Genomic DNA, 25535 nt, shown 5'->3' on the forward strand with positions numbered 1-25535 from the left:
TGTGGGACACTGCTAATCCTTCCATAGCCTGCCATCACTCTTCATTCCTCGTCTCTCTGAAAGACCCTTCCTCCTACATAACACAAGAACCACACTCCATGTTGCCAAATCCATGGATAGGCCGAACACCTCTCATTCACCACCTCCTCCAGGCAGGACTCCTAATTCCCACTCACCATATCACACTCCCATGGTATGGGTAAATAAAGGCTAAAGAGTTCTTCTGCCTGGTTCAAGACCAGAAAGATCAACGAGGCCACAGTCCCCAACGCCTCAATTCTCCTTTCACCCATCCCCCCACACTGCCTGTTTTTCAGTTTTCAACTTAAGTCGCCTTTTTTTTACTATACCCCCGCACCCCGCTCTCCACTCCTCTGTCCACTCCTCGGTTAACCGTCAAGGAAGGAGCCTGATACTCTAAAATCTCAAAAACCTACTTGGACAGTAGCCTGTTCCAGGGCTTCCGGGGACAAGCCCTGCAAAAGGACTTAGAGCTTCCCTTGACATTCCTCCTAGTTTCCTTGTGCAATTTGTGGACGACCCTTCTCCCCTGCAGCCCGAGGCTCCAGGACAAGCTCTGCCAATCCACAGTCTCAATGCTCTGGGTTCCTAGGGCTATCAGGTGTCCAAAAAGAAGGCACGGGTTGGTTGTGGTGATATTGTGTCCCCCAATATATTGTGCACCTTAATAAACTTATCTGGGGTCAGAGAACAGAACAGCCACTAGATAAACATAGAGGCCAGAAAATGGTGGCACACACACCTTTAATCCTAGCATTCTGGAGGCAGAGATCCATCCAGATCTCTGTGAGTTCAAAGCCACACTGGAAACAGCCAAGCATGGTGACACAGGCCTTTAATCCCAGGAAGTGATGGCAGGAAGCAGAAAGGTATATAAGGTGTGAGGACCAGGAACTAGAGCCTGGTTAAGCTTTTAGGCTTTTAGCAGCAGTTCAGCTGAGATCGATTTAGATGAGGACACAGAGGCTTCCAGTTGGAGGAAATGAGATCAGCTGAGAAGTTGGCGAGGTGAGGTCAGCTGTGGTTTGTGTTCTGTCTCTCTGATCTTTCATAGTTCACCCCAATACCTGGCTCCCAGGTTTGTTTTTATTAAGATCCTTTAAGATTCATGTTACAACGGGTCTGTACCCCGACTGTTTGCTAAGTAGGTCTGTTTCTTTCTCTCTGATAAGAGTTGTTCACGTGTACCTTACCAAGACAAAGAGAGACTCCACGGCTTTGCTGGACCTTTAAATATGGAACATCTCCTCTCCCCACAGTCTCGCCAGAGCCTCTACCCTCAGACTCCTGGATGCCTTTGGACCTTCTTTCTTTTCCTTTCCTCCAATCAAGGACAAGTGCTAGCAGTTCCTCAAAGGCAGGCGATACTTATTCTCCTGCAGGCTATTTGTTGAAGCAAATGGATATGGTCCCAAGAGGATGGACTTCATGCTTACAAGACCTGGCTGTCGCTGTGCTTCTAAGTCCAGAAGCTAACAAAATTCTGTCCCACAATCTGCTTTATACACTAAGTTTACACTCACTCAGGGATCTCTGGACTATCCTCTCTTGACCCTCATTTTAGGAGTAGATCCTCCATACCTTTCTTCTGAACCCCAACCTCTCACCTTTGAACCCTTCCCCACACCCCCTGCCCCATTACTTCCTCAGCCACTGACTCATATCTCCCCTCTCATTTCTGCTCTGAGATCCTAGATCTTATCGTGAATCCTTTTGCATACATCCTTAATTACCCCTCCCCACAGACTATGACTGGTTCATAGATGGCAGTTCCAACACTGCCCTCCCACACAGCTGTAGCATGAGTCTTAAAAGTTCTTATTAATAAAATCAAACCCGAGGCCAGTTATTGGGGGTCAATGCTGGTAGATCAGAGAGACAGAACAAGCCACAGCTATCTCACCTTGCCAATTCCTCAGCTGGTCCTGTTTCCTCAGACTGGAAGCCTCTGAGTCCTCATCCAGAAAGAATCTCAGCTGAACTGTGTTGCTCCAAAGCCTGAAAGCTTAACCAGCCAAATGCTTAACCAGCCAAATGCTTCCAGTTTCTGGTCCTCATACCTTATAAACCTTTCTGCTTTCTACCACCACTCCCTGGGATTAAAGGCTGCTTTCTGGGATTAAAGCCGTGAGTCACCATGCCTGGCTGTTTCCAATGCGGCCTTGAACTCACAGAGATCCAAAGGGATTTCTGTCTCTGGAATGCTAGGATTAAAGGCGTGTGCTAACATTTTCTAGCCTAAGTATCTTGTGGCTTTTCTGTTCTCTGACCCCAGATAAGTTTATTAAGGTACACAATATTTTGGGGAACACAGTACCACCACATTTCCTCTCTTTTTGTCTAAAATTAGAAAAAGCTTGTAACTAATACAAGAAAAACTATCTAATAAGTATATACAATATATACAGTCAAAAAGTACATTAACCATGTCTAGTCCATTAACATTTGACAGATTCAGATAAAAACTCCATTATATATATTAACAATGTCCAGTCCAGTAACATCTGATAAACTCAGACCAAAATTTTCTCATTACTTATCTTATTTAAAACAAGTAGTTCCTTTTTAAAAGTAGATTCCATAATCTCCCTTTTTATCTTATCATATCCATATTTTCTTTTTTTTTCTTTTCATAATAGATTCAGTAGTCTACCTTTTGTCATTTTATATCTTCCCTTTTTTCTTCAGTGTGGATTCAGTGATCTACCTATTTATCCTGTTATTTCTTTATCTTTTTTCTCAGAGTAGATTCGATGATCTATCTCATACCTATATTCTCTTTTTCTTTTTTCTTTCTAGGGGTGAAGATATCTTTAGGGAATCTTGAAAAGAAAATTTTTGGGTTAATTGTCAAGTCCTGTATCATTTGTCCAGTCTCTGCATAAAAGGTAAGTTCAGGGCTTGTCATAAGTCCTTGCTCGAGTAGTCTGTCAGGCAGGATCATCTCAGCTAGTCATCTCGAAATTGTCCTGACCAGTTTGTAGTTCAAAGTCGATTTTTCCATGGTGTTAATTGGCTTAATGGCTTTACCATAGTCCATGTGGAGTCATCATTGTGGAGTCCTGTCGTCTTTTTGAAGATTTCAAAGTCACTGTTAGGCATGGTCATGGTTCCCTGCAGACTTTTTTTTTTTTTTTTTTTTTTTTTGCCTCCTCTGTGGTTTGGAGTAATTACAGTCTGATAAATGTCTGTCTTTCAAAACCATGAACATTCTTCCCTAGAACAGAAAATCTTCACAGCAATTTCTCTCCCCACCATTTGTCTTGCCAAACTTTTCCAAACTGACCTTTGCCGATGCTTTCTTGTAACACAATGGTCCTGGCAACTCTTCTCTGAACCAGCAGCATCACCGCAGTCACCAACACGATGAGAAGGAGCTGGCAACGTGGAGCAGCAGCCGCTGCCTCCATGGTCCCACCACTGTTTGTGGCTCAGTCCCAGGCAGAAACTTCTCCTTAGCAAGCCTCCTAGGCCGGCCTCTAACTCGGGATCCTCCTGCCTCTGCCTCCTTCAGTAAATCCTACTGGCGTGAGCCACCACAACCGGCCGAGTGTGGCTCGGGTCTTATCAAGAATTCGTACCACTAACGTTGGGCACCAGATGTAGCATGCGTCTTAAAAGTTCTTATTAATAAAATCAAACCCGAGGCCAGTTATTGGGGTCAATGCTGGTAGGTCAGAGAGACAGAATAAGCCACAGCTATCTCACCTTGCCAGTTCCTCAGCTGGTTCTGTTTCCTCAGACTGGAAGCCTCTGAGTCCTCATCCAGAAAGAATCTCAGCTGAACTGTGTTGCTCCAAAGCCTGAAAGCTTAACCAGCCAAATGCTTAACCAGCCAAATGCTTCCAGTTTCTGGTCCTCACACCTTATAAACCTTTCTGCTTTCTACCACCACTCCCTGGGATTAAAGGCGTGAGTCACCATGCCTGGCTGTTTCCAATGCGGCCTTGAACTCACAGAGATCCAGAGGGATTTCTGTCTCTGGAATGCTAGGATTAAAGGCGTGTGCTAACATTTTCTAGCCTAAGTATCTTGTGGCTTTTCTGTTCTCTGACCCCAGATAAGTTTATTAAGGTACACAATATTTTGGGGAACACAGTACCACCACACACAGCCAAATATGCCATTATCCAAGGACACCCCACTCCCCCACCTCACACACTCTCGTCGAGGTCAAGTCCCTTCCTCCCCATACCACCTTGCCACAGGCAGAACTGACAGCAGCCCTTACAAGGGCCTCACTCTGGCCAAAGACAAACAGGTTAACATCTATACTGACTCCAAGTATGCCTATAACATTATCCACTCCAACATCCTAACCTGGAGACAGAGGGAATTCCTAACACAAAAAGGGATACCCACTGCCAATGCCACCCATATACAGAAATCTCTAATCTGTTGTGGCAAAGAGAAGCCATTACTTCCTCAACTATCATTCAACTCTTCCTGACTGAGGACTACCAACAGAGAGGTCCTGGAACCAGATGAGCATGAAGATCCTTGAGTAGCTACTTGCTTCTTCAACAAGGTTCTATCAGGTTTTGGGTTTTTTGTTGTGGGGGGGGTGGGGGCAGGTTTGAGACAGGGATCCTCTGTGTAACCCTGGCTGTCATGGAACTCACTCTGTAGGCCAGGATGGCCTCGAACTCAGAGATCCGTCTGCCTCTGCCATGCTGGAATTAAAGGTGTGTGCCACCACTGCCCAGCCAAAGATCTATACTTGTTGACTAAATAGTTTTTCAGTTGCAATTTAGTTATTTTGTAAAGAAAGGGAATGAAATGTTTTATGAGTACCAGTCATCTTATGTTACGACTTTCTTTTATCTATTTTTTTAACTTTCTTGGCGAAGGGAATTCAACCCGAGATCCTGCACAGACAAGACGCTTTTGAGAGCTCCCTACAGTAATTCATCAGCGCTCCCTAACCTTTTAACTACAAGTCCCAGAGAACAATGCGCTACTTTCCTTCTAAACTAAGGGCGGGAATTGGAACTGGCCGAATGTTAAAATGTAATTTTAGCGGGTTTTCATTTTTCGCAGAAACTCAGACGTTCCTCACAGCAAGCTCGGACACCGAACCAAGCGAGTGCCATTACTCCTCCTGGAGACAGACCAAATCCGGCTCGCGGTCGGTATTTAACTACAGCCGAACTTCCCGCTCCCACTCCATTCTCCCAGCAGTCTCCTCCCCGACGCTGCCATGGCGTCATATTAGCATAGCGCCTTCTGATTGGCCGACGGAAGGGTGACGGCGCCTGCGCGTTGCGTCTCTTTGAGGGTCGCGGGCAGACGCCATTTTGGCCCCAGAGGTGCTTCTGGGAAGTTGCGCGCGGAGCCTCACTTTGCCGGCCTGTGAGGTACGGCCCTTGCTGGTAGCTGGGGTTTCCAGGGCGAAGCGTCTTTGCCTGCCGCTGCCGACTTCTCCGGACTCTGGGACCAGGCAGAAGCGCGGCGCCGCCGAGGGAGGTCACCCCGCCAGGAAGGACGTGACGGGGGCGGCGCGTGTCGCGGACACTCCCCGCCGAGAGCCCGCCTGCCATGGACTCGGAGTACTACAGCGGTGACCAGTCAGGTGGGTCGGGACGGGTAGGACCGCGCCGCGGCTTGGCCTCGCGCCCCAGCCAGGAGGGGAGAGGCCCCGGGGGGAGAATGTCCCCTTCCTGCCGCCTCAGGTGTCCCGGCGAGGCGGGGCGGGAGCTGGAGCCCCGGAGAGGGAAGTCTTAAGGGAATGTGTCTTCCCGGTTGACGAAGGATTTTCGCTCAAGTTGTCACGGCTATCTACCAGGGGAGAGGTCTGTCCTTTTAAGGGGATTGTCAGGAGTTGAGTTTTTCCAGGATCCTAAGAAACTGCTCGATGGGGGACGGGGATCCTTCCTAGACTCTTTACCAGTTAGGGCTAGTTTAATTTCTCCCGTAATACTGGCTTCCCGGGAAGAAAGCGCAGGTTCTTTAGGTTTACATACGCCTTTTAAAGCAGAGGGCGAGTCCCTGGTACTTAGAGTGACATTCGTGCCTTCTACACTTAAATCGGCTCCACTTTTATGCTAGGATACATTAGGTGTAAAGATGAGCAAGGGCAGGGCCTGCCTGGGTAAAACAGCTGTGTGCTGATTTCTTTTGGACTTTCTGTATGGAAAGTACTGCAATAAATCGTTAAGAATTAAGCTGTTTTCTAGCCGGGCGGTGGTGGCGCACGCCTTTAATCCCAGCACTCTAATCCCAGGCAGAGGCAGGTGGATCTCTGTGAGTTGGAGGCCAGCCTGGACTACAGAGCAAGATCCAGGAAAAGGCGCAAAGCTACACAGAGAAACCCTGTCTCAAAAAATCAAAAAAAAAAGAATTAAGCTGTTTTCTGTTTTGACTTTAATTGCTAATGACCTAACAGTGATGACAACAGACTCTGTCGTCCTGGACCTCCACTGCTGTTTTGCTTAAAACATTTTTTCACGTTTTCAAAATATTTTTCAGTTCATTGGCATTTTAAAATGAAGTTTAAAAAATTCAGTGTAATATGGTTCGTACGTACGTAGGTTGTGTTAGAAGAGAAACTGAGGTAGCACAAAGACAGCAGTTCCCTAATACACCATTCTTTCAGTTGTTGTTGGTTTTGTTTTTGTTTTTTTTTGTTTTTGTTTTTTTGAGACAGTCTCACTCTGTAGCCCTGGCTGGCCTGAAACTCACTTTGTAGACTAGACTGGCCTGGAATCCTCAGAGATCAGAGATCAGCCTGTCTCCACCTCCCTAATGCTAGGATTAAAGGTGTGTTTTTAGCTATTTTTTTATTATTATTATTATTATTTTTCATGTCTGGCTTTTTGTTTGTTTGTTTTTCAAGACAGGTTTTCTCTGTGCAGCCTTGGCTGTCTTGGAATTTGCTCTGTAGGCCAGACTGGCCTCAAAATCACAGAGATCCTCCTGCCTCTGTCTCCACCTCCTCAGCACTGGGATTAGAGGCCTGTGCCATGCCCAGCTATAAACTTTACCCTTTAGGTGAATAGAATATCTCATCAGTATGAAAGTCATCCATTTTTATACTACAGTTTTGACTTTCTTGTAGTTGACTGTTTCATTTAATTTTTATTTATTTGTTTATTTTTTATTTATTTATTTTTTTTTTTTTTGGTTTTTCGAGACAGGGTTTCTCTGTGTAGCTTTGCGCCTCTCCTGGAACTCACTTGGTAGCCCAGGCTGGCCTCGAACTCACAGAGATTCGCCTGGCTCTGCCTCCCAAGTGCTGGGATTAAAGGCGTGCGCCACCACCGCCCGGCCTGTTTACTTATTTCTTAAACTGCTAATCAAGTCATGTCTTTCAGTATCCCTAAATACCTCTCGGATACTTTTACTTTGTATTTTTAAGGTGTTGGTTAAGGTTAGGTGACAGTTCATATTTACTATTTATTCTATAAAATTATAGTTTATAATTAATTGAATTTTCAGTATTTCTGGGCTAAAGTTCCTTGTGCTCTCCATTTATAAATAAGCACTTCCTGTATACCATATAACAGACAGTATTCTGGCCTCCAGAGATTCAGTTATGAATCAAAAAAAGTCCATAGTAAACAAAATAACTTGTTAAGTCATATAGTGCATTAGAGCATGCTCAGTGCCCGGGAAAAATAGACAATAAGAAATTGAAACTATTATTTAGATGATTTTGACTTGGCATTTAGTGGTTTTTCTAGGCTTCGCCTTTATGAAATATTTTCATTTCTCTATGTGCCGCATTACATGGTATTAGTTGTTGATATTTATGTGAGTATTCTGTTGTTTTCTTCAGAACATTTGCTTCAGTAGCTATGCTTCTTCAATAGTAGTACCTTTTGGCTTTTATATTAGGTGTGCTCATCTTAACTGTGGATGTTCATTTTAACTGTAATCATAAACATTATTGCAGATATCATCTATCTTACACCCTAAGTGGGGTTTTGTTTTGTTTTTAAGCAGATGATGGTGGTGCTACCCCAGTACAGGACGAGCGGGATTCAGGATCAGATGATGAGGATGATGTAAATGAGCAGCACTCTGGATCTGACATTGGAAGTATAGACCGGCATTCAGAGGTACAGTGTCTTTGGGGAGGCTTTTCCTTACATTTCTATGGCACCTATTTTATTTGGGAGTTTTAGAGATTGCCTCAGCCTTTAGGCTTTCATCCCTGAACGTAAAGGGTATAAATTAATAGAAGATTATTTTCAAATGAATAGGGATAATCTGGTCACTGATAATCACGGGAAAAAGTTGTGGTGGGTCAGATTTTAAATACTAGGCAGTTTTTTTCAGCTATGCCTGTTTATTCAGAGTATGATCTATTAGTAGGCTTCACCATCCCTAAATAATATCTGGCAAGGGCAGTAAGCATTTGCAGTCAACAATACCACTTGAAATAGTCAGGGGAGATAAAATTTATTAAAGTTTGTGTCAGGAATTAGACTTGTTTGATCTTTGGCAAGGTCTAGGGCTATAACTCAAATGTACTGTTTTGCTGTGTTTGTTTTATTTTGTTATTGTGTTGCTTGAGATTAAACCCAGAGCTTTGCATCTGCTAGGAAAGTTAAACACTACCACTGAGTTAGCTTTTTATTTTTCATTGTATTTATTTAGGGGTGAGGGCTGGGCGTGCCATGGTGTGGAGGTCTGAGGACAACTTGCAGGAATTAGTTCTCTCCTTCCACCAAGTGGAATCTAAGGGTTGAATTTAGGTTGTGGCAAATGAATGCCTTTACCCTTGGAGCCATCTCATACCAGCCCTATTTTTACTTTTAAGGCAGAATCTTACTAAATTGCCTGGCTAGAACCTTGAATTCTCTTTATGTAACCCAAGCTGGTTGTGAACTTTTTGATTTTTCTGCTTTAGCAGCCTTCCATGTAGCTGGGATTACAGGCATGTACAACTGTACTTAGGGCAAAAGTAGTTTTAAAAGCTGTTTTAGTTTAGTGACCAAATAGTGGTGAATTTTGTATACATTTTAACATTTGTCCTAAATATTTTTGAAACTACTTAATATACCTTTCTAGTCATATAGCCTCTCTTAGTATTAACAACATAAAATTGTACCTTTCCAATAAATCAGTATAAGTCTTCAGTAGATGTACACTAAAAGAAATAGGAAAGATAAAGGTGGGTGTATTTTCTAAGAATTTTATGACTGACATTTGTTACATAAGCATAGAAAATGGTCTAATTTTACGTAGTAGATATGTCTTAGAAATTGGCCGGGTGGTGGTGGCGCAGCCAGGTGGTGGTGGCGCACGCCTTTAATCCCAGCACTCGGGAGGCAGAGGCAGGTGGATCTCTGTGAGTTCAAGGCCAGCCTGGTCTACAAAGTGAGTTCCAGGAAAGGCGCAGAACTACACAGAGAAACGCTGTCTTGATAAATCAAAAAAAAAAAAAAAAAAAAAGAAATTGTGTTGACTCTCATTACAGTCATGTCATTTTTCAGTTTATACATTAACATCATTCATGTATACATTGAACTTAATTTGTTGAGCACTTGCTGTGTGTCATACGTTTTTTAAAGGTGCTTTGGATATACACGTGACTAAAAGTCAAAATTCCATTATTGGGCTTATGTTCCAGTAGAAAGAGACATTAAACTATATATGTGTATGTATATATGAATATAATGTGTATATATACATAAATTGTATAATTTGTTAGAAAGTGACAAATAGAACAGAATTAGAGCAATGTAGGGTACAAAAATTGGAGGTAGTCTTCCATGTTGAGTAGGTCCATGTAGGCCTTATTACAAAGGAGATCTATTTTAAGGGAATGGTTGGGGAAGGAGGCCAAGGAAATAGCCAGGTAGGCGTGTGTCTCTAAGGGAAGAACATTCCTGCCATTGCCTCCAGTGATAGTATGTTTAAAGTCCTCAAGGGACACCAAGAGCAAGTGTAGGGATTGTACTCTCTAAGGGGCATGGAAGGTCAGAGAGCAAATTAAGTTAAGTTCTATTTTAAATTAATGACAGGTAAGAATTATTAATAGTGTAGGACCTGAGAAGATGACTCAGTGGTTAAAAGAACCTGCTGCTCTTCTAAAAGGACCCAAGTTCAGGTGGCAGTACCCTTGTCAGGTGTGCCTCTAGCTTCAAGGAATCTGGGATCCTTTCTGACCTTTACAGGCATGTGTGCACGCGCACCTACACACACACACACACACACACACACATACACACACACACACACACACACACACACAATAAAAGTAAGATTTCTTTATATTTTATTTTATGTGTATGGGTGTTTTGCCTCTGTGTATGTCCATGCACCACATGTATGCTTGGTGCCTTCAGAGGCCAGAAGGGGTCTGGAACTGGAGTTACAGACAGTTCTGAACAGCCAATTGGGTGTTGGGAATTGAACCTGTGTCCTCTGGATAAGCAACTTATGCTCTTAACCACTGAGCCATCTCTCCAGCCCCTAAAAGTAAAATTTTTAACAGGTTTTGTTTTGCTTGAGACAGGATTTCTCTGTGTAACAGCCCTGGTTGTCCGGAACTTGCTTTGTAGACCAGGGTGGCCTTGAACTCACAGAGTTCCACCCGCCTCTGCCTCCCAAGTGCTGGGGTTAAAGGTTTGTGCCACCACTCTTGGCAAGAATTATTGACAGTGGGGCTGGAAAGATGGCTCAGGGGTTAAGAGCACTGACTGTTCTTCCAGAGGTCCTGAGTTCAATTCCCAGCAACCACATGGTGGCTCACAGCCATCTATAATGGGATCTGGTGCCCTCTTCTGCCCTGCAGGGATACATGCAGGCAGAACACTGTATATGTAATAAATACATCTTAAAAAAAAAAAGAATTATTGACAGTGTAAATCTTTGCAGTACATTTAACATGTGGCTTTTTTTCCATCTTATTTTGTGTGTGTGTGTGTGTGTGTGTGTGTGTGTGTGTGTGTGTGTGTGTGTGGTTTGCCTGCATGTATGTCTGTATACTGAGTGTGTGCCTGCCTGCTGCCTGAAGAGTCTGGAAGAGAGTATTAGATCCTAGGACTAGAGGTACAGACACCATGTGGGTGCTAGGAATTGAACCCAGGTCCTCTGAAAGAACAGCCAGTGTTGGCTGCTGAACCATCTATTGTGGCGTTTTAAGTTTCTACCTTGGGACAGTATTAACTGTGTCAGCTTAGAACCTGTTAAGGTAGCTATTCTCAACCTCATACTTAGTGGTAAACAGTGACAACTGCTTATCTGTACTACTACATATTCTAAATAAGTAAATGTACATGTGGAAAACTTGGAAATTAAATCATTTTATAGAAGAAATTAAGATCAACATGCTACTGTCTCAGAAGTGACCTGTAGAGATTATTTCTCCTACATATTAGCCCCCTTCCTGTGCATATAAGTTACTTAAGTACTTTTAAGTTACTTAAGATATTATGTATATTTTGTGTCTGTATATTATCTCTTTGCTTAAGATAGCTTATTAAGTATTTCTCTATGTCATTAAGAAAATCTCACTGAGTGTAGTTTTAATGATTTCATAATATGGATATAACAGTACAGTCATCCCTTTGTCCATGGAAATTGATTCCAGGACTCTTTCCCTCATCCCTGCCATTAAGGATGCTCACATTGCTTATTATATAAATGACACAAGTGATGGGGGATAGCTTAGTGGTGGTGTGTGTTCTTGCCATTCGTGAAACCTTGGGCTGGAGTTTCAGCACCAAAAAGTAACATTTAAAATAGCAAGCCAGGCATGGTGGGTCATGCCTGAAATTCTAGCTTTGGAAAAGAGGAGGATTGCTGTAAGTTTGAAGGTTAGCCTGGGCCACTAGTCAATTCCCCATCTCAAAAATAATTCTTTTTAAGGTATAGTTTTTGTGTAATAGGCACTTTGTTCTCTACGGTTTCATTCGTTGCTAGACTACTTTCCGTACCTATACAGTTGGAATGCTATGTTCGGGAAATAATGACAAATAAAGGCCCATTCTGGACCTAGCTACATAGTACATATCCACAAGGTACTGTTAGTTTCTTCACGTTTGCAGTGTGTACTCTGGTTTGTTGAGTACTTATTCGGTGATCCTCTAACTGTTGGCATGTAGAGGGTCAAAGCTCCTTTTTTCCTTCACCACACCAGGCCACTGAACTTCCTTGTTGTCCCTTGTTTATACTGTTTTGAACAATACATTGTGGCATGTATTGCTTTCTAAATAATCCCACCAAATTCTGGCTCTTTGGAATGATAGTTTCTAAGAACAGTGTGATCCCAGAATGACTATTCCTAGCTGTCCCTTTTTGTTATTATTTATGTGTGTTTTGCCTGCATGTGTGCCTGAGCACCAGATGCATTCCTGATACCTGCAGAGCCAGAGAGTGTATCGAATCCCTTGGAATTGGAGTTTTGAGGCAGTCAAACCCAGGTTCTCTGGTAGAGCACCGGGTCTCTTATCTGCTGAGCCATCGCTTTAGCCCCTCTTCCTGGCTCTAGTCCCTGGTGCAGCCCTACAAACTAACTGGCCTACGTGTAGCTAGTGTAGCCTCTGTCTGAATCCCTTCCCAAGTGCCTTCTGCCACAATTTCCTCAAGTCTGGTTATATATGAAGGCCATTTCTTTGGGAGTGATCTGGAGTGATTTAGTTTAAGCCTGTGTTTTCTCTAGGACTCTGAAACTAGTGGTGGGAAAATGGTGAATTTTCCCTGGCTGACACCACAGCTTTGGAAGCTGAGCTCTCAGCAAGAGGCAGGGATGAAGTAGCTCACTGTCATATTCCTACAAGCTGGGGAAGAGCGACAAGAGCCCTTGTATTTTCTAAATGTTGTGCCAAAGGTATGGCCTTTGATTAATGATGAGACAGAAGATAGGACTCCTGATCTGGAATGCATTCACCCAGGATTTAGCCTCCACAAAGTCTTAAGGCAGGATATCTTGCTTCCTCTAGAAAGAAAGCTGTCCCACTGAGGATGGGGGTAGGAGGGCCTGACTATGTAATTGGATGGTCTAGAATAGAATCTCTACGTTAGAATCATAAGCTTTGAGATTGGAAAGAAAGTAGTCTTGGTTCAGGTATTGCAGACTCTGGCCTCTTGCTGAATTTAGGAGTTTCATGTCTCTTTGCCCTGAAGACCTTTTCCAGAGACTTTAAATTTGATCCCACTGCTTTCACTGGGATGTCAGTAAAGTTTAGTGCCTTCTGGAGGTCCTTGTTTGACTTTGTTTCTACTTCTTTTTCTGGCTCTCAGGACCTTTCCATATTAAAAATGATCTCTGCAAACATTTGACAGGAAATAAAGTGTCTGGTGTCATTAATGCTCATGTGCCTCCCCATTCAGTGTTGGGCCCAAAACCTTCCTTACCTTTTACATTTGAGAGTTGAGTGTATATCAGTAGCAGCAGTTATCAACCAGTCAATGGGACTTATCAGCGGTGACCAGATTGGTCTGACCACACCATGGAGTGGCCACAGGTTTCTGTGAAAATAGCCTTAGTTACCATCTCCCCCATAAGATTTACTTTTTGCCTGATTGAGAGGAGACTGGAGATTCCTGGCTGAAGGTCATTGACCTCCACTGGCCCATTCTGAGGAGTGAATGAGGACACAGGGTAGTTACTGCTGTTTGAAACTCTTGTAGATTCATCTTAATGGCTTTCTGAAAAACCCAGGATATTTTCAAATTGTGTGCTCCCTGGAAAGTTTGAGTGAACTTTGTATTTGAAACAGTCTCACTATATTGCTAGCCTGGAACTTGCTCTGTAGAACAGGCTGCCCTCAAATCATTGAGATCCATCTGCCTCTTCCCAAGTGCTGGGATTAAAGGTTTGTGCTATCACCCAGCTTAATTTTTTTCTCCCCAAGACAGGATTTCTCTGTGTAGTTTTGTTGCCTGTCCTGGATCTCACTGTGTAGACCAGGCTGGCCTCGAACTCACAGAGATCTGCCTGGCTCTGCCTTTCGGGTGTTGGGATTAAAGGCATTGCCACCACCGCCTGGCCCTAAAAATTTATTTTTTAATTTTATGTGTATGTTCAACTTCCATGTATGTTTTTACACCACATGTGTGCAGTGCCCTTGGAGGCCAGAAGAGAGCATCAGATCTCCTGAAATTGGAGTTACAGATAGTTGTGAGCCACCATGTGAGTGCTAGGAACTGAACCTACGTCTTCTGGAAGTGCTCTTAACCATTGAGCCATCTCCCTGGCCCCCTTTGTGTGGGGTTTTATACAAGTACTGTTCCATGAATTCTATAAAATGTTGTCAAAATGGGTGTCTAGAGAGATGGCTCAGTGATTTAGAGCACTTATTGCTCTTATAGAGGACACAGGTTCTATTCCCAGGACCCACATGGTGGCTCACAGCCGCCTATAACTCCAGTTCCAGGGGATCTGATGCCCTCTTCTGGCTCCGCAGGCACCAGGCCTACACACACACACACACACACACACAGAGCGAATGCATATAAAATAAATTTAAAATTTTTGACTTGGAATATAAAGGTGGAGTCTTATTTTTTGGTGATGTAGAAATAGAAGATACTATAGGGGGATATGAAAGAGGAATGACCAGCTCTACTATCATAGGATATGTTTGTGCTGTGTCTTTAATGATTGTATATTTAATAATTGTAAGTAGTAAGGTTTTGATATTAGCAGCTTTTCATGCATTTAATGTTCAGAGCAGCTCTTTAAAGTATAATTCCTGTTTCTGACAGAGGCTCTGAGGCACTGAGAATGTTTTCCTAGGTCACACAATGGAAAATGGCAGGTCTGTGGTTTCCCAGGTTCTGTGACTCTAAAGTCTCTGTTCTTAACTTTCACATTATGTTGCACAAACTCTATTCTGTGCAGAGAGAATGGAAAAGGCTTCATGAGGAGTGTTTTTGCCAAACTTTATGGCTGCCAAGTTTTTTGTTTTGTTTTGTTTTTCAAGACAGGGTTTCTCTGTGTAGCCCTGGCTATCCTGGAACTCACTCTGTGGACCAGGCTATCCTCGATCTCACAGAGATCCACCTGCCTCTGCCTCCTAAGTGCTGGGGTAAAAGGTGTATGCCACCACCACCCGCTTGGTAAAACTTGAATTTTTAAAACATTGAAATTCTCCCTGGGAGCTTACATTGGATTGATAGAATTGTGATATTTAATAAAGACTCCCCCTTCTTTTCCTTTCCCTTCCCTCGTATTACAAATCATTGCTTTACAGCTATTTTCTTTTCACTTTAAGAATGTTAATTCAGGCTGAGAGGTGGCTCAGCAGTTAAAGGCTAAGGCTCACAACTGAAAGGTCGATTATTTCTGTTATGTGCTGTGGACCTAATCTGTTTCAGCATGATTGCTATTTGAATGCTGAAATGAACAAGATGACTATGATAGATAACCAATAGTTATTTATAACTGCAGTGTGAATGGTTGCAGAGAAAACTTGAGATACAGACATTTCTAAAGCTTCCTAAGATCCTCAAAGTGCTCAGTTTTCTGACAGTTCTAAGTGGGAATTTTTTGCTTGTTAAAAAGATGACATTTGGTCTGGGGATGTAGCTCAATTGATAGAGTGCTTGCCTAGAACGTTATAGTCCCCTCCAGTTCCTAGGAGTACAATTCCTAGTACTGTATAAACTGGATGTAGTTGTGCGCAATTGTAATCCCAGCTTTCAGGAGGTAGAATCAGGAAGGATTAGAAGTTCAAGGTCATCTAGCTATGTAGTAAATTTGAGGCCAATCTGGGATACTTGGCCCTGGGTGGGGTGGGGGTGGGGTGGGTGGTGGGTTGTTTTTTAAGAAATTTTGGTCAGGCGGTGGTGGTGTACACATTAATCCCAGCACTCAAGAGGGAGAGACAGGTGGATCTCTGTGAGTTCAAAGCCAGCCTGGTGTACAAAGTGAGTTCCAGGACAGCCAAGGCTGTTACACACAGAAACCCTGTTTCAAAAAATCAAAAAAGAAAGAAAGAAAAGAAACTTTGGTGACAATTTGTAATGTTCTTATATTTTGTTTTCTGATTTCTATTTAAAAAAAAAAAGTTTTTCAGTTTGATTGCTAAAATAGGCCAAAAATTTAAAGTATTTTAATAACTTTCAGACCTTTTAGCTATATAATGTTTAATACAGTCTTCTCAAATTCTGTAATGTCTTTACCCTCTGCTTGAGTCTATTTACTAGTTCTTCCTCTTTTTTCTTTTTGGTTGTGTTTGTTTTGAGACAGGGTCTCACCATGTAGCTCTGGCTAGCCTGGAACTCCACTATTTAGATCAGGCTGGCCTTAAGCTCACAGAGGTCTGAGTGATTGAGATAGAAGATGTGTTGTGTGCCTATGGCCAGAACTAGCTTTCTTGGCTGGGGCTATTGCTCTTTTTCTTCCCTTCATGCTGCTATATAATGAATGAGTGCTCAGGTGTTTATGAAGCTAAAAATGGTAGGAGCCAAGTGTGGTGGAGCACACCTTTAATCTTAGCACTTAGGAGGCACAGACAGAAGCATCTCTGAGTTCAAGGCCAGCCTGGTCAACATGGCAAGTTCCAGGACAGCCAGAGCTACATAGTGAAATTCTGTTTTAAAAAAAAATAAGTAAAATTTTAAAATGATAGGAATTCCTATTTCACAGTTAGTATCCTGTGTAATATCCTTGTAATAGTTGCTTATTTTGCAGTGCATATCCCATGCATTAGGAAATCTAGGTTAGAGGGTAGCAGATACACTTTGGGAGGGCTCCCCCACTCATGTTGTCTCCTAGTGCTTCTGTGTTGCCTGTTAACCTCTGTGAGTTAAGTCACATCCATCTTCCTTGGGCCAGTTAGCTTGTCTCTTTGAGGTATTTAAATTTTAGGCTTTTTATTTATTTATTTTTCCCCAAAAATTTCAATATGTAGCCCTAGATGGCCTCAAACTCACCACCTACCTCTGCTTCCTGAATTCTGTGATTAAAGGTACATGCCACCATACACAACTAAAATTTGGATTTTTTTTTTTTTTACATTGAAGTTTAGGGTTTAGTAGTTAGAGCCGTGTCACACTATTGATGGTACTTCAGGGTAATGACCCAATTATCTCTGTTTTGAAATAACCTGTAGCATGTTGATCTTGAGTTAATGTCCTGTGGTGCTAACTACTACATCTGTGCACTTTAAGACCTAGCTCTCTTACCTCTTTTGGGGGATTTTGTTGTTATTCTCTGTGTGTGTGTGTGTGTGTGTGTGTGTGTGTGTGTGTGTGTGTGTGTGTGTGTAGGTATCTGTAGGTTAGAGGACAAGAGGACAACTTGGAGAAATCAATTCTCTCTTACCATGTGGATTCTGGGGACCAAACTCAGAGTTACTAGGCTTGGTAGCAAGTGCCCTTCCCATTGAGCCATGCCACTGAGCTTCTCCTTATACTTTTTAGGACAGAATATTTTATTGGAAATTGAGGTTCTAAAAATAAAATTGAGGTTCTAGACTACTCTAAATCTTAAAATACTTGTTTTTGGCATGTTTAATTTTTATCTTTTCATCATTTTTATATGATGTATATATCATGTTTGTACCTTGAACCTTGTTTCTCTCTGTGTCTATTGTGGTTTGACTTATGGTGGTCCACTATAACTCTCTTCAACACTTGGTGCTCAGTTGGTGGCTATTTGGGAAGAAGTAGACAGTATGGCCTTCTTGGAGGTAGTATGTCACTGGAGGTAGGTTTTGAGGCTTCATAAGTCTCGTGCCATTTTGAGTTAGAGCTCTTTGCTTCCTGTTTGTGGGCAGAGATGTGAGCACTCGGGTGCTGCTCCAGTGCCTTGCATGCATGCCTGCTGAAGATGACAGTGCTGGAATCACAACAGAAGAGAAGTAACTAAAACATTGTTTGTGTCTCTCTGAAGTCTTGTTATGTAGCCCTGGCTAGCCTGTTCTTCACTGTATATCCCTGACTAGCCTTGAATGTGTGGCTTTCCTTTATCCCCTTAGTTCTGGGATTTCAAGTATGTTCCACCATGGCTGCCTTGGACTTTATTTTGAAAGAGTTATTCAAAAAGAAATCCTGTTCTTGGTACTGGGTTTTTATTTGGTAGCATGTGGTATCCAGTTAGGATATTGTCACACTGTTATATATTAGTTCCATTTAAACTCTTCTTTATATGTGTATACATTCTAGGAAGCTTCTACAGTACTAGGTTTCCATATGACTTTTTCAAAAAGCCTTAAGTATTAGTTATCCCTCCCCATATTCCTTCCTCTACCATTCCTTCTCATCCCCGCCCTTTTTTTTTTGGACACAGGGTCTCTTACTTTATAGCCCAGGCAGGCCTCAAGCTCACATGCCTCCTGCCTCAGCCTCCTGAGTGCTGACAGGTTTACACCACATCCTCTGTTTGCAAGGAAGTCTGTTTTGTTATGAAGAGAAAGTGAACCAACCAACAGGAAACAGCCAGGTGTAATGCTGGCTTTTAGTTTGTTGAGATTTTCATGGGTGAATGAATATATTCTGTTTGACTATTTGAATAATTAAAGTTTTTATATTAAAGCTTTTTTCCTTAAAATAATGCTAATTTTATAAAACTTGGGATTATACCTTTGTGAAAAACTTGGTTGTATGTTTGCTTATATTTCTATGGGTAACTAGAATTATATGAGGAGTTAAGGCTGTTTTTAAAAATAGAGACCTCTCTATATAGGGGTATGCTTTACAGATTTGGTTATACTTCTCTTTGGGAACCAGGCTATGACAGTCCATTTCACAGACTGGCCTTAGGTTAAAGTGATGTTTCTTTATTGGTGTAGGATGAACAATCTTCTTTAAGTATACACATATTCCTACATTTTAAAAAAATTGCTGAAAGATTTTAAGGTTGCACTACCTTTTTTTTTTGACAGTGCTAATTTTTCCTTATGTTTTCAGAATGAAACTAGTGATCGAGAAGATGGCTTGAACAAGAGACATAATGGAACAGACTCTGAGAATGATAAGCCCTCCAATCTTAATGCCAGTGACTCGGAAAGTGAGGAACTTCACAGGCCAAAAGACAGTGACTCTGAATCTGAGGAGCATGCAGAGTCTCCTGCCAGTGACTCTGAAAACGAAGATGTCAACCAGCATGGGAGTGACTCTGAAAATGAAGAGCTTCTTAATGGGCATGCAAGTGACTCCGAAAAGGAAGAGGTTAGAAAACCTACTGCCAGTGACTCTGAAGCTGAGGACACTCTGCAGCCTCAGGTCAGCGAGTCTGACAACGAAGATCCCCCAAGACCCCAGGCCAGTGACTCAGAAAATGAGGAGCCTCCCAAACCTCGGATCAGTGATTCAGAAAGTGAGGAGCTCCCCAAACCTCGGATCAGTGACTCAGAAAGTGAGGATCCTTCAAGGCCACAGGCCAGTGACTCGGAAAGCGAGGAGCTCCCCAAACCCCGAGTCAGCGACTCGGAAAGTGAGGATCCTCCAAGGCCACAAGCCAGTGACTCGGAAAGCGAGGAGCTCCCCAAACCCCGAGTCAGCGACTCGGAAAGTGAGGATCCTCCAAGGCCACAGGCCAGTGACTCGGAAAGCGAGGAGCTCCCCAAACCCCGAGTCAGCGACTCGGAAAGCGAGGAGCCTCAGAAAGGACCTGCTAGTGATTCGGAAGCTGAGGATGTCTCCAGACACAAAGACAAGCCCGAGTCAGATGATAGTGATGGAGAGAGTAAGAGGGAAGATTCGGAAATGCAGAATGAGTCAGAGGGCCATACAGACAGAAAAAGACTCCACAGCTCTGACAGTGAGGAGGAAGGACCGAAAAGGCAGAAAATGGACAGTGATGAAGATGAAGAAAAGGAGGGAGATGAGGAGAAAGTAGCAAAGCGGAAGGCTGCTGTGCTCTCTGATAGTGAAGATGAAGAAAAAGCATGTAAGGAGTTATATTGGGCTATAGCTTTCCTTGTTGTCTGTATTTGTAACTGAAATATTGGACCCTTTTCTGGTATATTTTATTAGCGTATATTAGTTGTAATGTTAGTTTCATCATGACCTTTTCACATACAAGTATATAGGATATTAATCACACTTAACCTCGTTATCCTGTCTTGTCCCACTCCCACTGCTCCCTCATACCTTCTTATGGACATTTTTTGTTTTTGTCCTGTTTTTATAACCAAATGAGTTTTATTAGGCTTACTTTACAGAAGTCACGTACCTTACCAGTGGCTCCACCACTGAAGAAAATAGTTCTGAGCTGGGTTTCTCTGTGACTGCTAATTCTCATTTCCCCTTGGACAGGAAATGAGCTTCAGAAGTCCTTGTCTTTGTTAAATGTTAAACCTTGTTGAGTACCCACCTACAGGAGGGTTTGGAGGGATTCTGTTTAGAGACCATAACTTTGCTACCCCAGACTCCATTTTCACAAGTAATACTTTTTACTTAATACCTTTTTATGCAACTTGTCTTTGTAGATAAAGAAATACATTCCTCTATAGTGACAGTTGGTACAGGAGAAAACACTGTACATGCAGTCATATTATTTATTTCACTGAGTTTGTGTTTCTAACATTCCCCCCCCCCCACGCACACACACCTAAAATCTCAAGTTTTCTTGCTTTTTCTTCTGTATTGCTTTTTCCATTCAGATTTCTCATCTATTTTGTAGACTTTTTCTCCTGTGTGTTGCTGACTCAGCTCTCTGGGAGTGGATTTAATTTATCTGCTTTGTATGCTTTCAGGTTATTGATCATTTTTACCAGAAAAGTTTTGAAATTTTGTCTGGCATTTTAGCTGCTTCAGTATGTGTATTGTATTTCTGTAGTGATTTACAGACTTACTGGTTTGGATATCTTTCTTAGTCTGGGGACGGCAGTCATTTTACTAAACAGTCTGCTCTTGAAGGCTCAGTCCTGTATCAGTAAGTGAGAAGGGGGCGGACTGCTGTAGCAGTGGCATCATCAGACCACACGAGATTAGAAAGAGGCTTGAGATTAGCCATTGCACCTAATACACCAGTGGGCGGAGGACTGGAAATGGTACGGCTACTGTGGAGTGTCTGTGAAGTTGGAAATTACCTAGGGCAAGTGTGGAGGTAGTCAGTGAGGAAGGTAGTCAGTGAAGGAAGGTAGTCAGTGAAGGAAGGTAGTCAGTGAAGGAAGGTAGTCAGTGAAGGAAGGTAGTCAGTGAGGAAGGTAGTCAGTGAGGAAGGTAGTCAGTGAGGAAGGTAGTCAGTGAGGAAGGTAGTCAGTGAAGGAAGGTAGTCAGTGAGGAAGGTAGTCAGTGAGGAAGGTAGTCAGTGAGGAAGGTAGTCAGTGAGGAAGGTAGTCAGTGAGGAAGGTAGTCAGTGAGGAAGGTAGTCAGTGAGGAAGGTAGTCAGTGAGGAAGGTAGTCAGTGAGGGAAGGTAGTCAGTGAGGAAGGTAGTCAGTGAGGAAGGTAGTCAGTGAGGAAGGTAGTCAGTGAGGAAGGTAGTCAGTGAGGAAGGCAGTCAGTGAGGAAGTCAGTGAGGAAGGTAGTCAGTGAGGGAAGGTAGTCAGTGAGGGAAGGTAGTCAGTGAGGAAGGTAGTCAGTGAGGAAGGTAGTCAGTGAGGAAGGTAGTCAGTGAGGAAGGCAGTCAGTGAGGAAGTCAGTGAGGAAGGTAGTCAGTGAGGAAGGTAGTCAGTGAGGGAAGGTAGTCAGTGAGGAAGGTAGTCAGTGAGGAAGGTAGTCAGTGAAGGAAGGTAGTCAGTGAGGAAGGTAGTCAGTGAAGGAAGGCATAATAGACAGACGCTGAAGACAAAACAAACGCTTCAGTAGTGAGAATGTTCAAAACAAAATCAGATAAATGGAAGAATGGGAATTTTAAAAGATGTTGGTTTTTTTTTTTTAAGCCAGTAAGGTAAAGCCAGAACTACTAACGATGGGGTAAGGAAAGACTGAGACACGGGCCAAACGGAAAAATATGAAACTAAGGAAAAGAGGAAATGCTGTTCAACAGTGGTAATAAAAATGCATAAACAAATTCAATGAATATGTAAAGGAGAATAACCAAAATTAAAAATTCAGTACAATAAAAAATCCTGCTTAAATGTGGAGGAGAAAAAAATTACATGAAAAAAGAAAAGAAAAAAGTTGCCGTATGGGCATAGTTTCTTTATGGTTCCTTAAAAATTGAAGATTGCCACTTCTGTGAACAGGAGAGGGTCAGTTGAACTTAGTTTATGCTGTGTGTGTGTGTGGGGGGGATTTGTCTGGGTATCTGATGTCTGCCAGAGTTATCTTCAGTTTTTCTTTCATTTTGGTATATCAGAACCTCTGACTGGCCACAATGAGCTTGGCATACCACAGTCTGTGGACTGGGCAGGTTCCCGATCCTCACCAGACTCCCCAAACGGTTCCACCTAGATTGGCTGCCTGTTCTGGCTTGGAATGGGGAAGGCTCCACGTTCCTTGGCAGTGTAGAAAGCAACCCCAGCACTGACATTTTCTGTCATGGTTTTTGTTTGTTTTTCAACACAGGGTTTCTGTGTAGCCCTGGCTGTCTTGGAACTCTATCAGGCTGGCCTCAAACTTGGTGCTCAGGTCCACTTGCCTCCCTAGTTCTGGGATTAAGGCATGCCTCACCACTGCCAGGCCAAGTTCCTATTTTTAAGGCCTCCTGAGTACTAATCACACTGCTAGAGAGATGCAACTGTGGCTCTCAAGTTCTTGGCTTTCAGAGTTCTTGGACTCTAGAGCAGGGAACAACAGATAAATGGTTCCACATTTGGATCTGCTGCTGGCCTCTAGCTCAGAGCTATCAGACTCTGGGGCAGCTCGCACAGATGAGATCTGTTCCTTGTCTTTTCTTACACACTTCCTAGCCTGATGCAGCCTTCTGCTGCCTGCACCTTTTGGTCCATTATGATCCAGCTCTCCTTTCTACCACTGCCTCTCTGGGCCCTCCCTCAGCAGGGGTGGCGGCAAGCCAAACCGCAACTCCGAGATCTATGGATCTTCCTGATTTCAGGCCCCTGGGGTAGCTCAGTTTTTAACCAAAGATTCTCTGAAGATTATGCCTGGCTGTTGCCCTATGATTCATAGGTTTCTCTTCCTCTGGAAGAATCATTGTCTTAATAAACCCCAACTGATTTTGGGGCTCATAAGAGCTGTAGATTGCCCTGAGGGTATGGCTACCTGGCTTTCATCTAGCTTACTTTTTGGAAGTGTTTGGCTGGCTGCTCTGTATTCTTTGTCTTTGTTCCTGTTCTTTCCAGAGTTCTGTCTTACCTTCAAGGATTTCCCAAGCTTTCCTTTATTTCTCTTGTTGAGGTACACTTGGCTTTTTCTTATTTAAATCTGGGCTTCACTGGTTTTCACAGAAGCAGCCTAAGGTCCACCATCTTACCCAGTAGTCTGATACTACCAGAAGGAACATGGGGAATTCACAGTTTAGATTAAAGGCTGCACAGCACAGAAAGGATGTCTGTTCTGCCCAGCAGACTGTATTCAAGTTTTCTCAGTCCCCAAAGGAAAGGTGCTTACTGATGCTCACTTACATTGATGATTTATCATTTAGCCTCTCCTTCCTAGTAAAGTAGCAGAAAATGTATAAAATGACTATCATTGTGCCTGTTTACATGTTTTTGAGCTGAGAATAGAACCCCAGGGCCTTGAGCTTGCTAGGCAAGTGCTCTGCTACTGAGCAACACCAGTTGTTAGCTATTTGATTTTTTTTTCCCCAGTGCTCACATTTTCACAGCACATTACAATTAGTAACACATAACAAAATAACGTGAATAGGGGGCTGGAGAGATGGCTCAGAGATTAAGAGCACTGGCTGCTTTTCCAGAGGTCCTGAGTTCAATTCCCAGCAACCACATGGTGGCTCACAACCATCTATAATGCCCTCTTCTGGCCTATAGACATACATACAGGTAGAACATTGTATACATAATAAATAATTAATTTAAAAAAACCAAAATGACGTGAATGATTGTATTTTCTAACAGCGGCAAAGAAGAGTCGAGTTGTCTCTGATGCTGACGACTCTGATAGTGATGTTGTATCAGACAAATCAAGTAAAAGAGAGAAGACAGTAGCATCTGACAGTGAAGAGGACGTGGGGAAAGAAGAATCGTCTGTAAAGAAGAGTGAAGAGAAGGATCTGTTTGGGAGTGATAGTGAATCAGGCAATGAGGAAGAGTAAGTGAGAACGGGGTTTCCAGGGCTCTTCAGTAGTAAAGAGGGACTTTATGAGGTGCAAAACCTCAGCTGCCTAACTGCTTGGCTTTGACTTTAGGACTTCAGTGCTGAAGTATCACCACACACTGCAACATGAGTGGGTCTCAAATAATATGTTGACCAGAGGGAATTGAAAGGAATGTGTTATGGCTCCAATTACATGACATTTAAGAGCTGGCAGAATTCATGGTGCTAGGGTCAGTGATTGATTACCTCTGGGTCTTGGTGGTGGAGGGCTCATTTAAAAGGGCTGTAAGGGACTGGGGATGTGGCTCAGTCAGTAGAGTATTTGGAACAACAAAGCAAAACACCTTCACCTGTGGGTTGAGTACTATGTGAGAAAAGGCTATGGGGAAATGGGCTTCTTCGCTTAGGGCCCTGGTTATATGAGTGTATACATTTGTTTAAAGCCTGTTGAACTTTATGCCTAAGGTCTGCTCATTTTACGACCCATAAATAATACCTGGTTTGTAAAAAACAGTACATATGCAAATATAAGAAAGCTGATGAGTGCTTTTATATTTGGTTTTCTAGAAATCTTATTGCAGATATATTTGGAGAATCTGGTGATGAAGAAGAAGAGGAATTTACAGTAAGTATAAGATGGGACTATTCCTTTTAACTATGAATTGTTTCGTTTCTGTGGTAGCAGTTCTCTAATACTTTCAGTGAAATAGTAAAAAGTGAAATAGCCTTACAAAGAATAAAAGTATTTTAGGTTGTAGAATTTGGAAAGTGCAGGACCGTATCTCCTACCCTCTGTGAATAGTACATTGACCTATGCATACTAAAAGGAGACGCTAAAGCGTGAAAGTGCTCACATGAGTATGGACTTTTCTAGAGCCAAGCAAACTCCCCACACTGGTGGCTAAGGAGGGAGCTTTTGCTACACCCCTTTTGATACCTAATCAGTGCTCGTTGTCCTTTGTGGATATATTATTTAATGTGAGAAATCGGGAGGTGTTTGCAGAAGGAGATCTGTAAGGTGGTTATGGTGACTGGCTAACTCACTGTACCTTTAGGGATTTAACCAAGAAGATTTGGAGGAAGAGAAGAGTGAAACACAGCTAAAAGAAGCGGAAGATTCCGACTCTGATGATAACATAAAGAGAGGAAAGCAGTGAGTGTTTTTGTTGTTAGTTTTTAGAAATTTCAACCCCAGAAAGGTCTTGACGGTACAGACTACTGAGCTTTCCTGTTTCTCATCTAGGTTTCCAGACTTGGAAGAGGGTTTTTTGTTTTTGTTTTTTTTCTCTCCCTTCACTTCCTCAAATAGTGTCAGGGAGTTGTTTGCTGTTATTTGCTGTATGCTCAGATGTCTTAAATTATAGACTATATGACACTTCTAATTTATTTCTTATAAGATAAACTCTACTAAAAAATAACAATATAAAAATTTTTTCAAGGAGGGGAAAAAGTTCATTTTAGGTGACAGGGGAAATAAATCTAAAGT

At 42.6% G+C, this 25535-nt stretch overlaps 1 protein-coding gene across 12 annotated transcripts in view; it reads left to right on the top strand.

Annotated features, from left to right (window-relative positions):
* Window positions 1-5309: 5309 nt before the first annotated feature.
* Iws1 (interacts with SUPT6H, CTD assembly factor 1) overlaps window positions 5310-25535 on the top strand; it is a 44937-nt gene continuing 24711 nt past the window's right edge. For 4 of the 12 annotated variants that reach the window (XR_008219067.1, XR_008219068.1, XR_008219069.1 and 1 more), the window contains exons 1-6: window positions 5310-5593; window positions 7963-8081; window positions 18832-19813; window positions 23851-24043; window positions 24617-24674; window positions 25105-25202. Coding sequence is in view for 8 of the 12 variants with exons in the window: in XM_052741779.1 (XP_052597739.1) it covers window positions 5560-5593; window positions 7963-8081; window positions 18832-19813; window positions 23851-24043; window positions 24617-24674; window positions 25105-25202 (1484 nt within the window). In the remaining 4 variants the exon portion in view is untranslated. The remainder of the gene's footprint in view (window positions 5594-7962; window positions 8082-18831; window positions 19814-23850; window positions 24044-24616; window positions 24675-25104; window positions 25203-25535) is intronic. The other 8 variants (XM_052741785.1, XM_052741783.1, XM_052741786.1 and 5 more) reach the window with 4 other exon arrangements.

This window comes from Peromyscus californicus, unplaced genomic scaffold, assembly GCF_007827085.1.
Source record: "Peromyscus californicus insignis strain IS unplaced genomic scaffold, ASM782708v3 Scaffold_17__1_contigs__length_78620276, whole genome shotgun sequence".
NCBI lineage: Eukaryota > Metazoa > Chordata > Mammalia > Rodentia > Cricetidae > Peromyscus > Peromyscus californicus.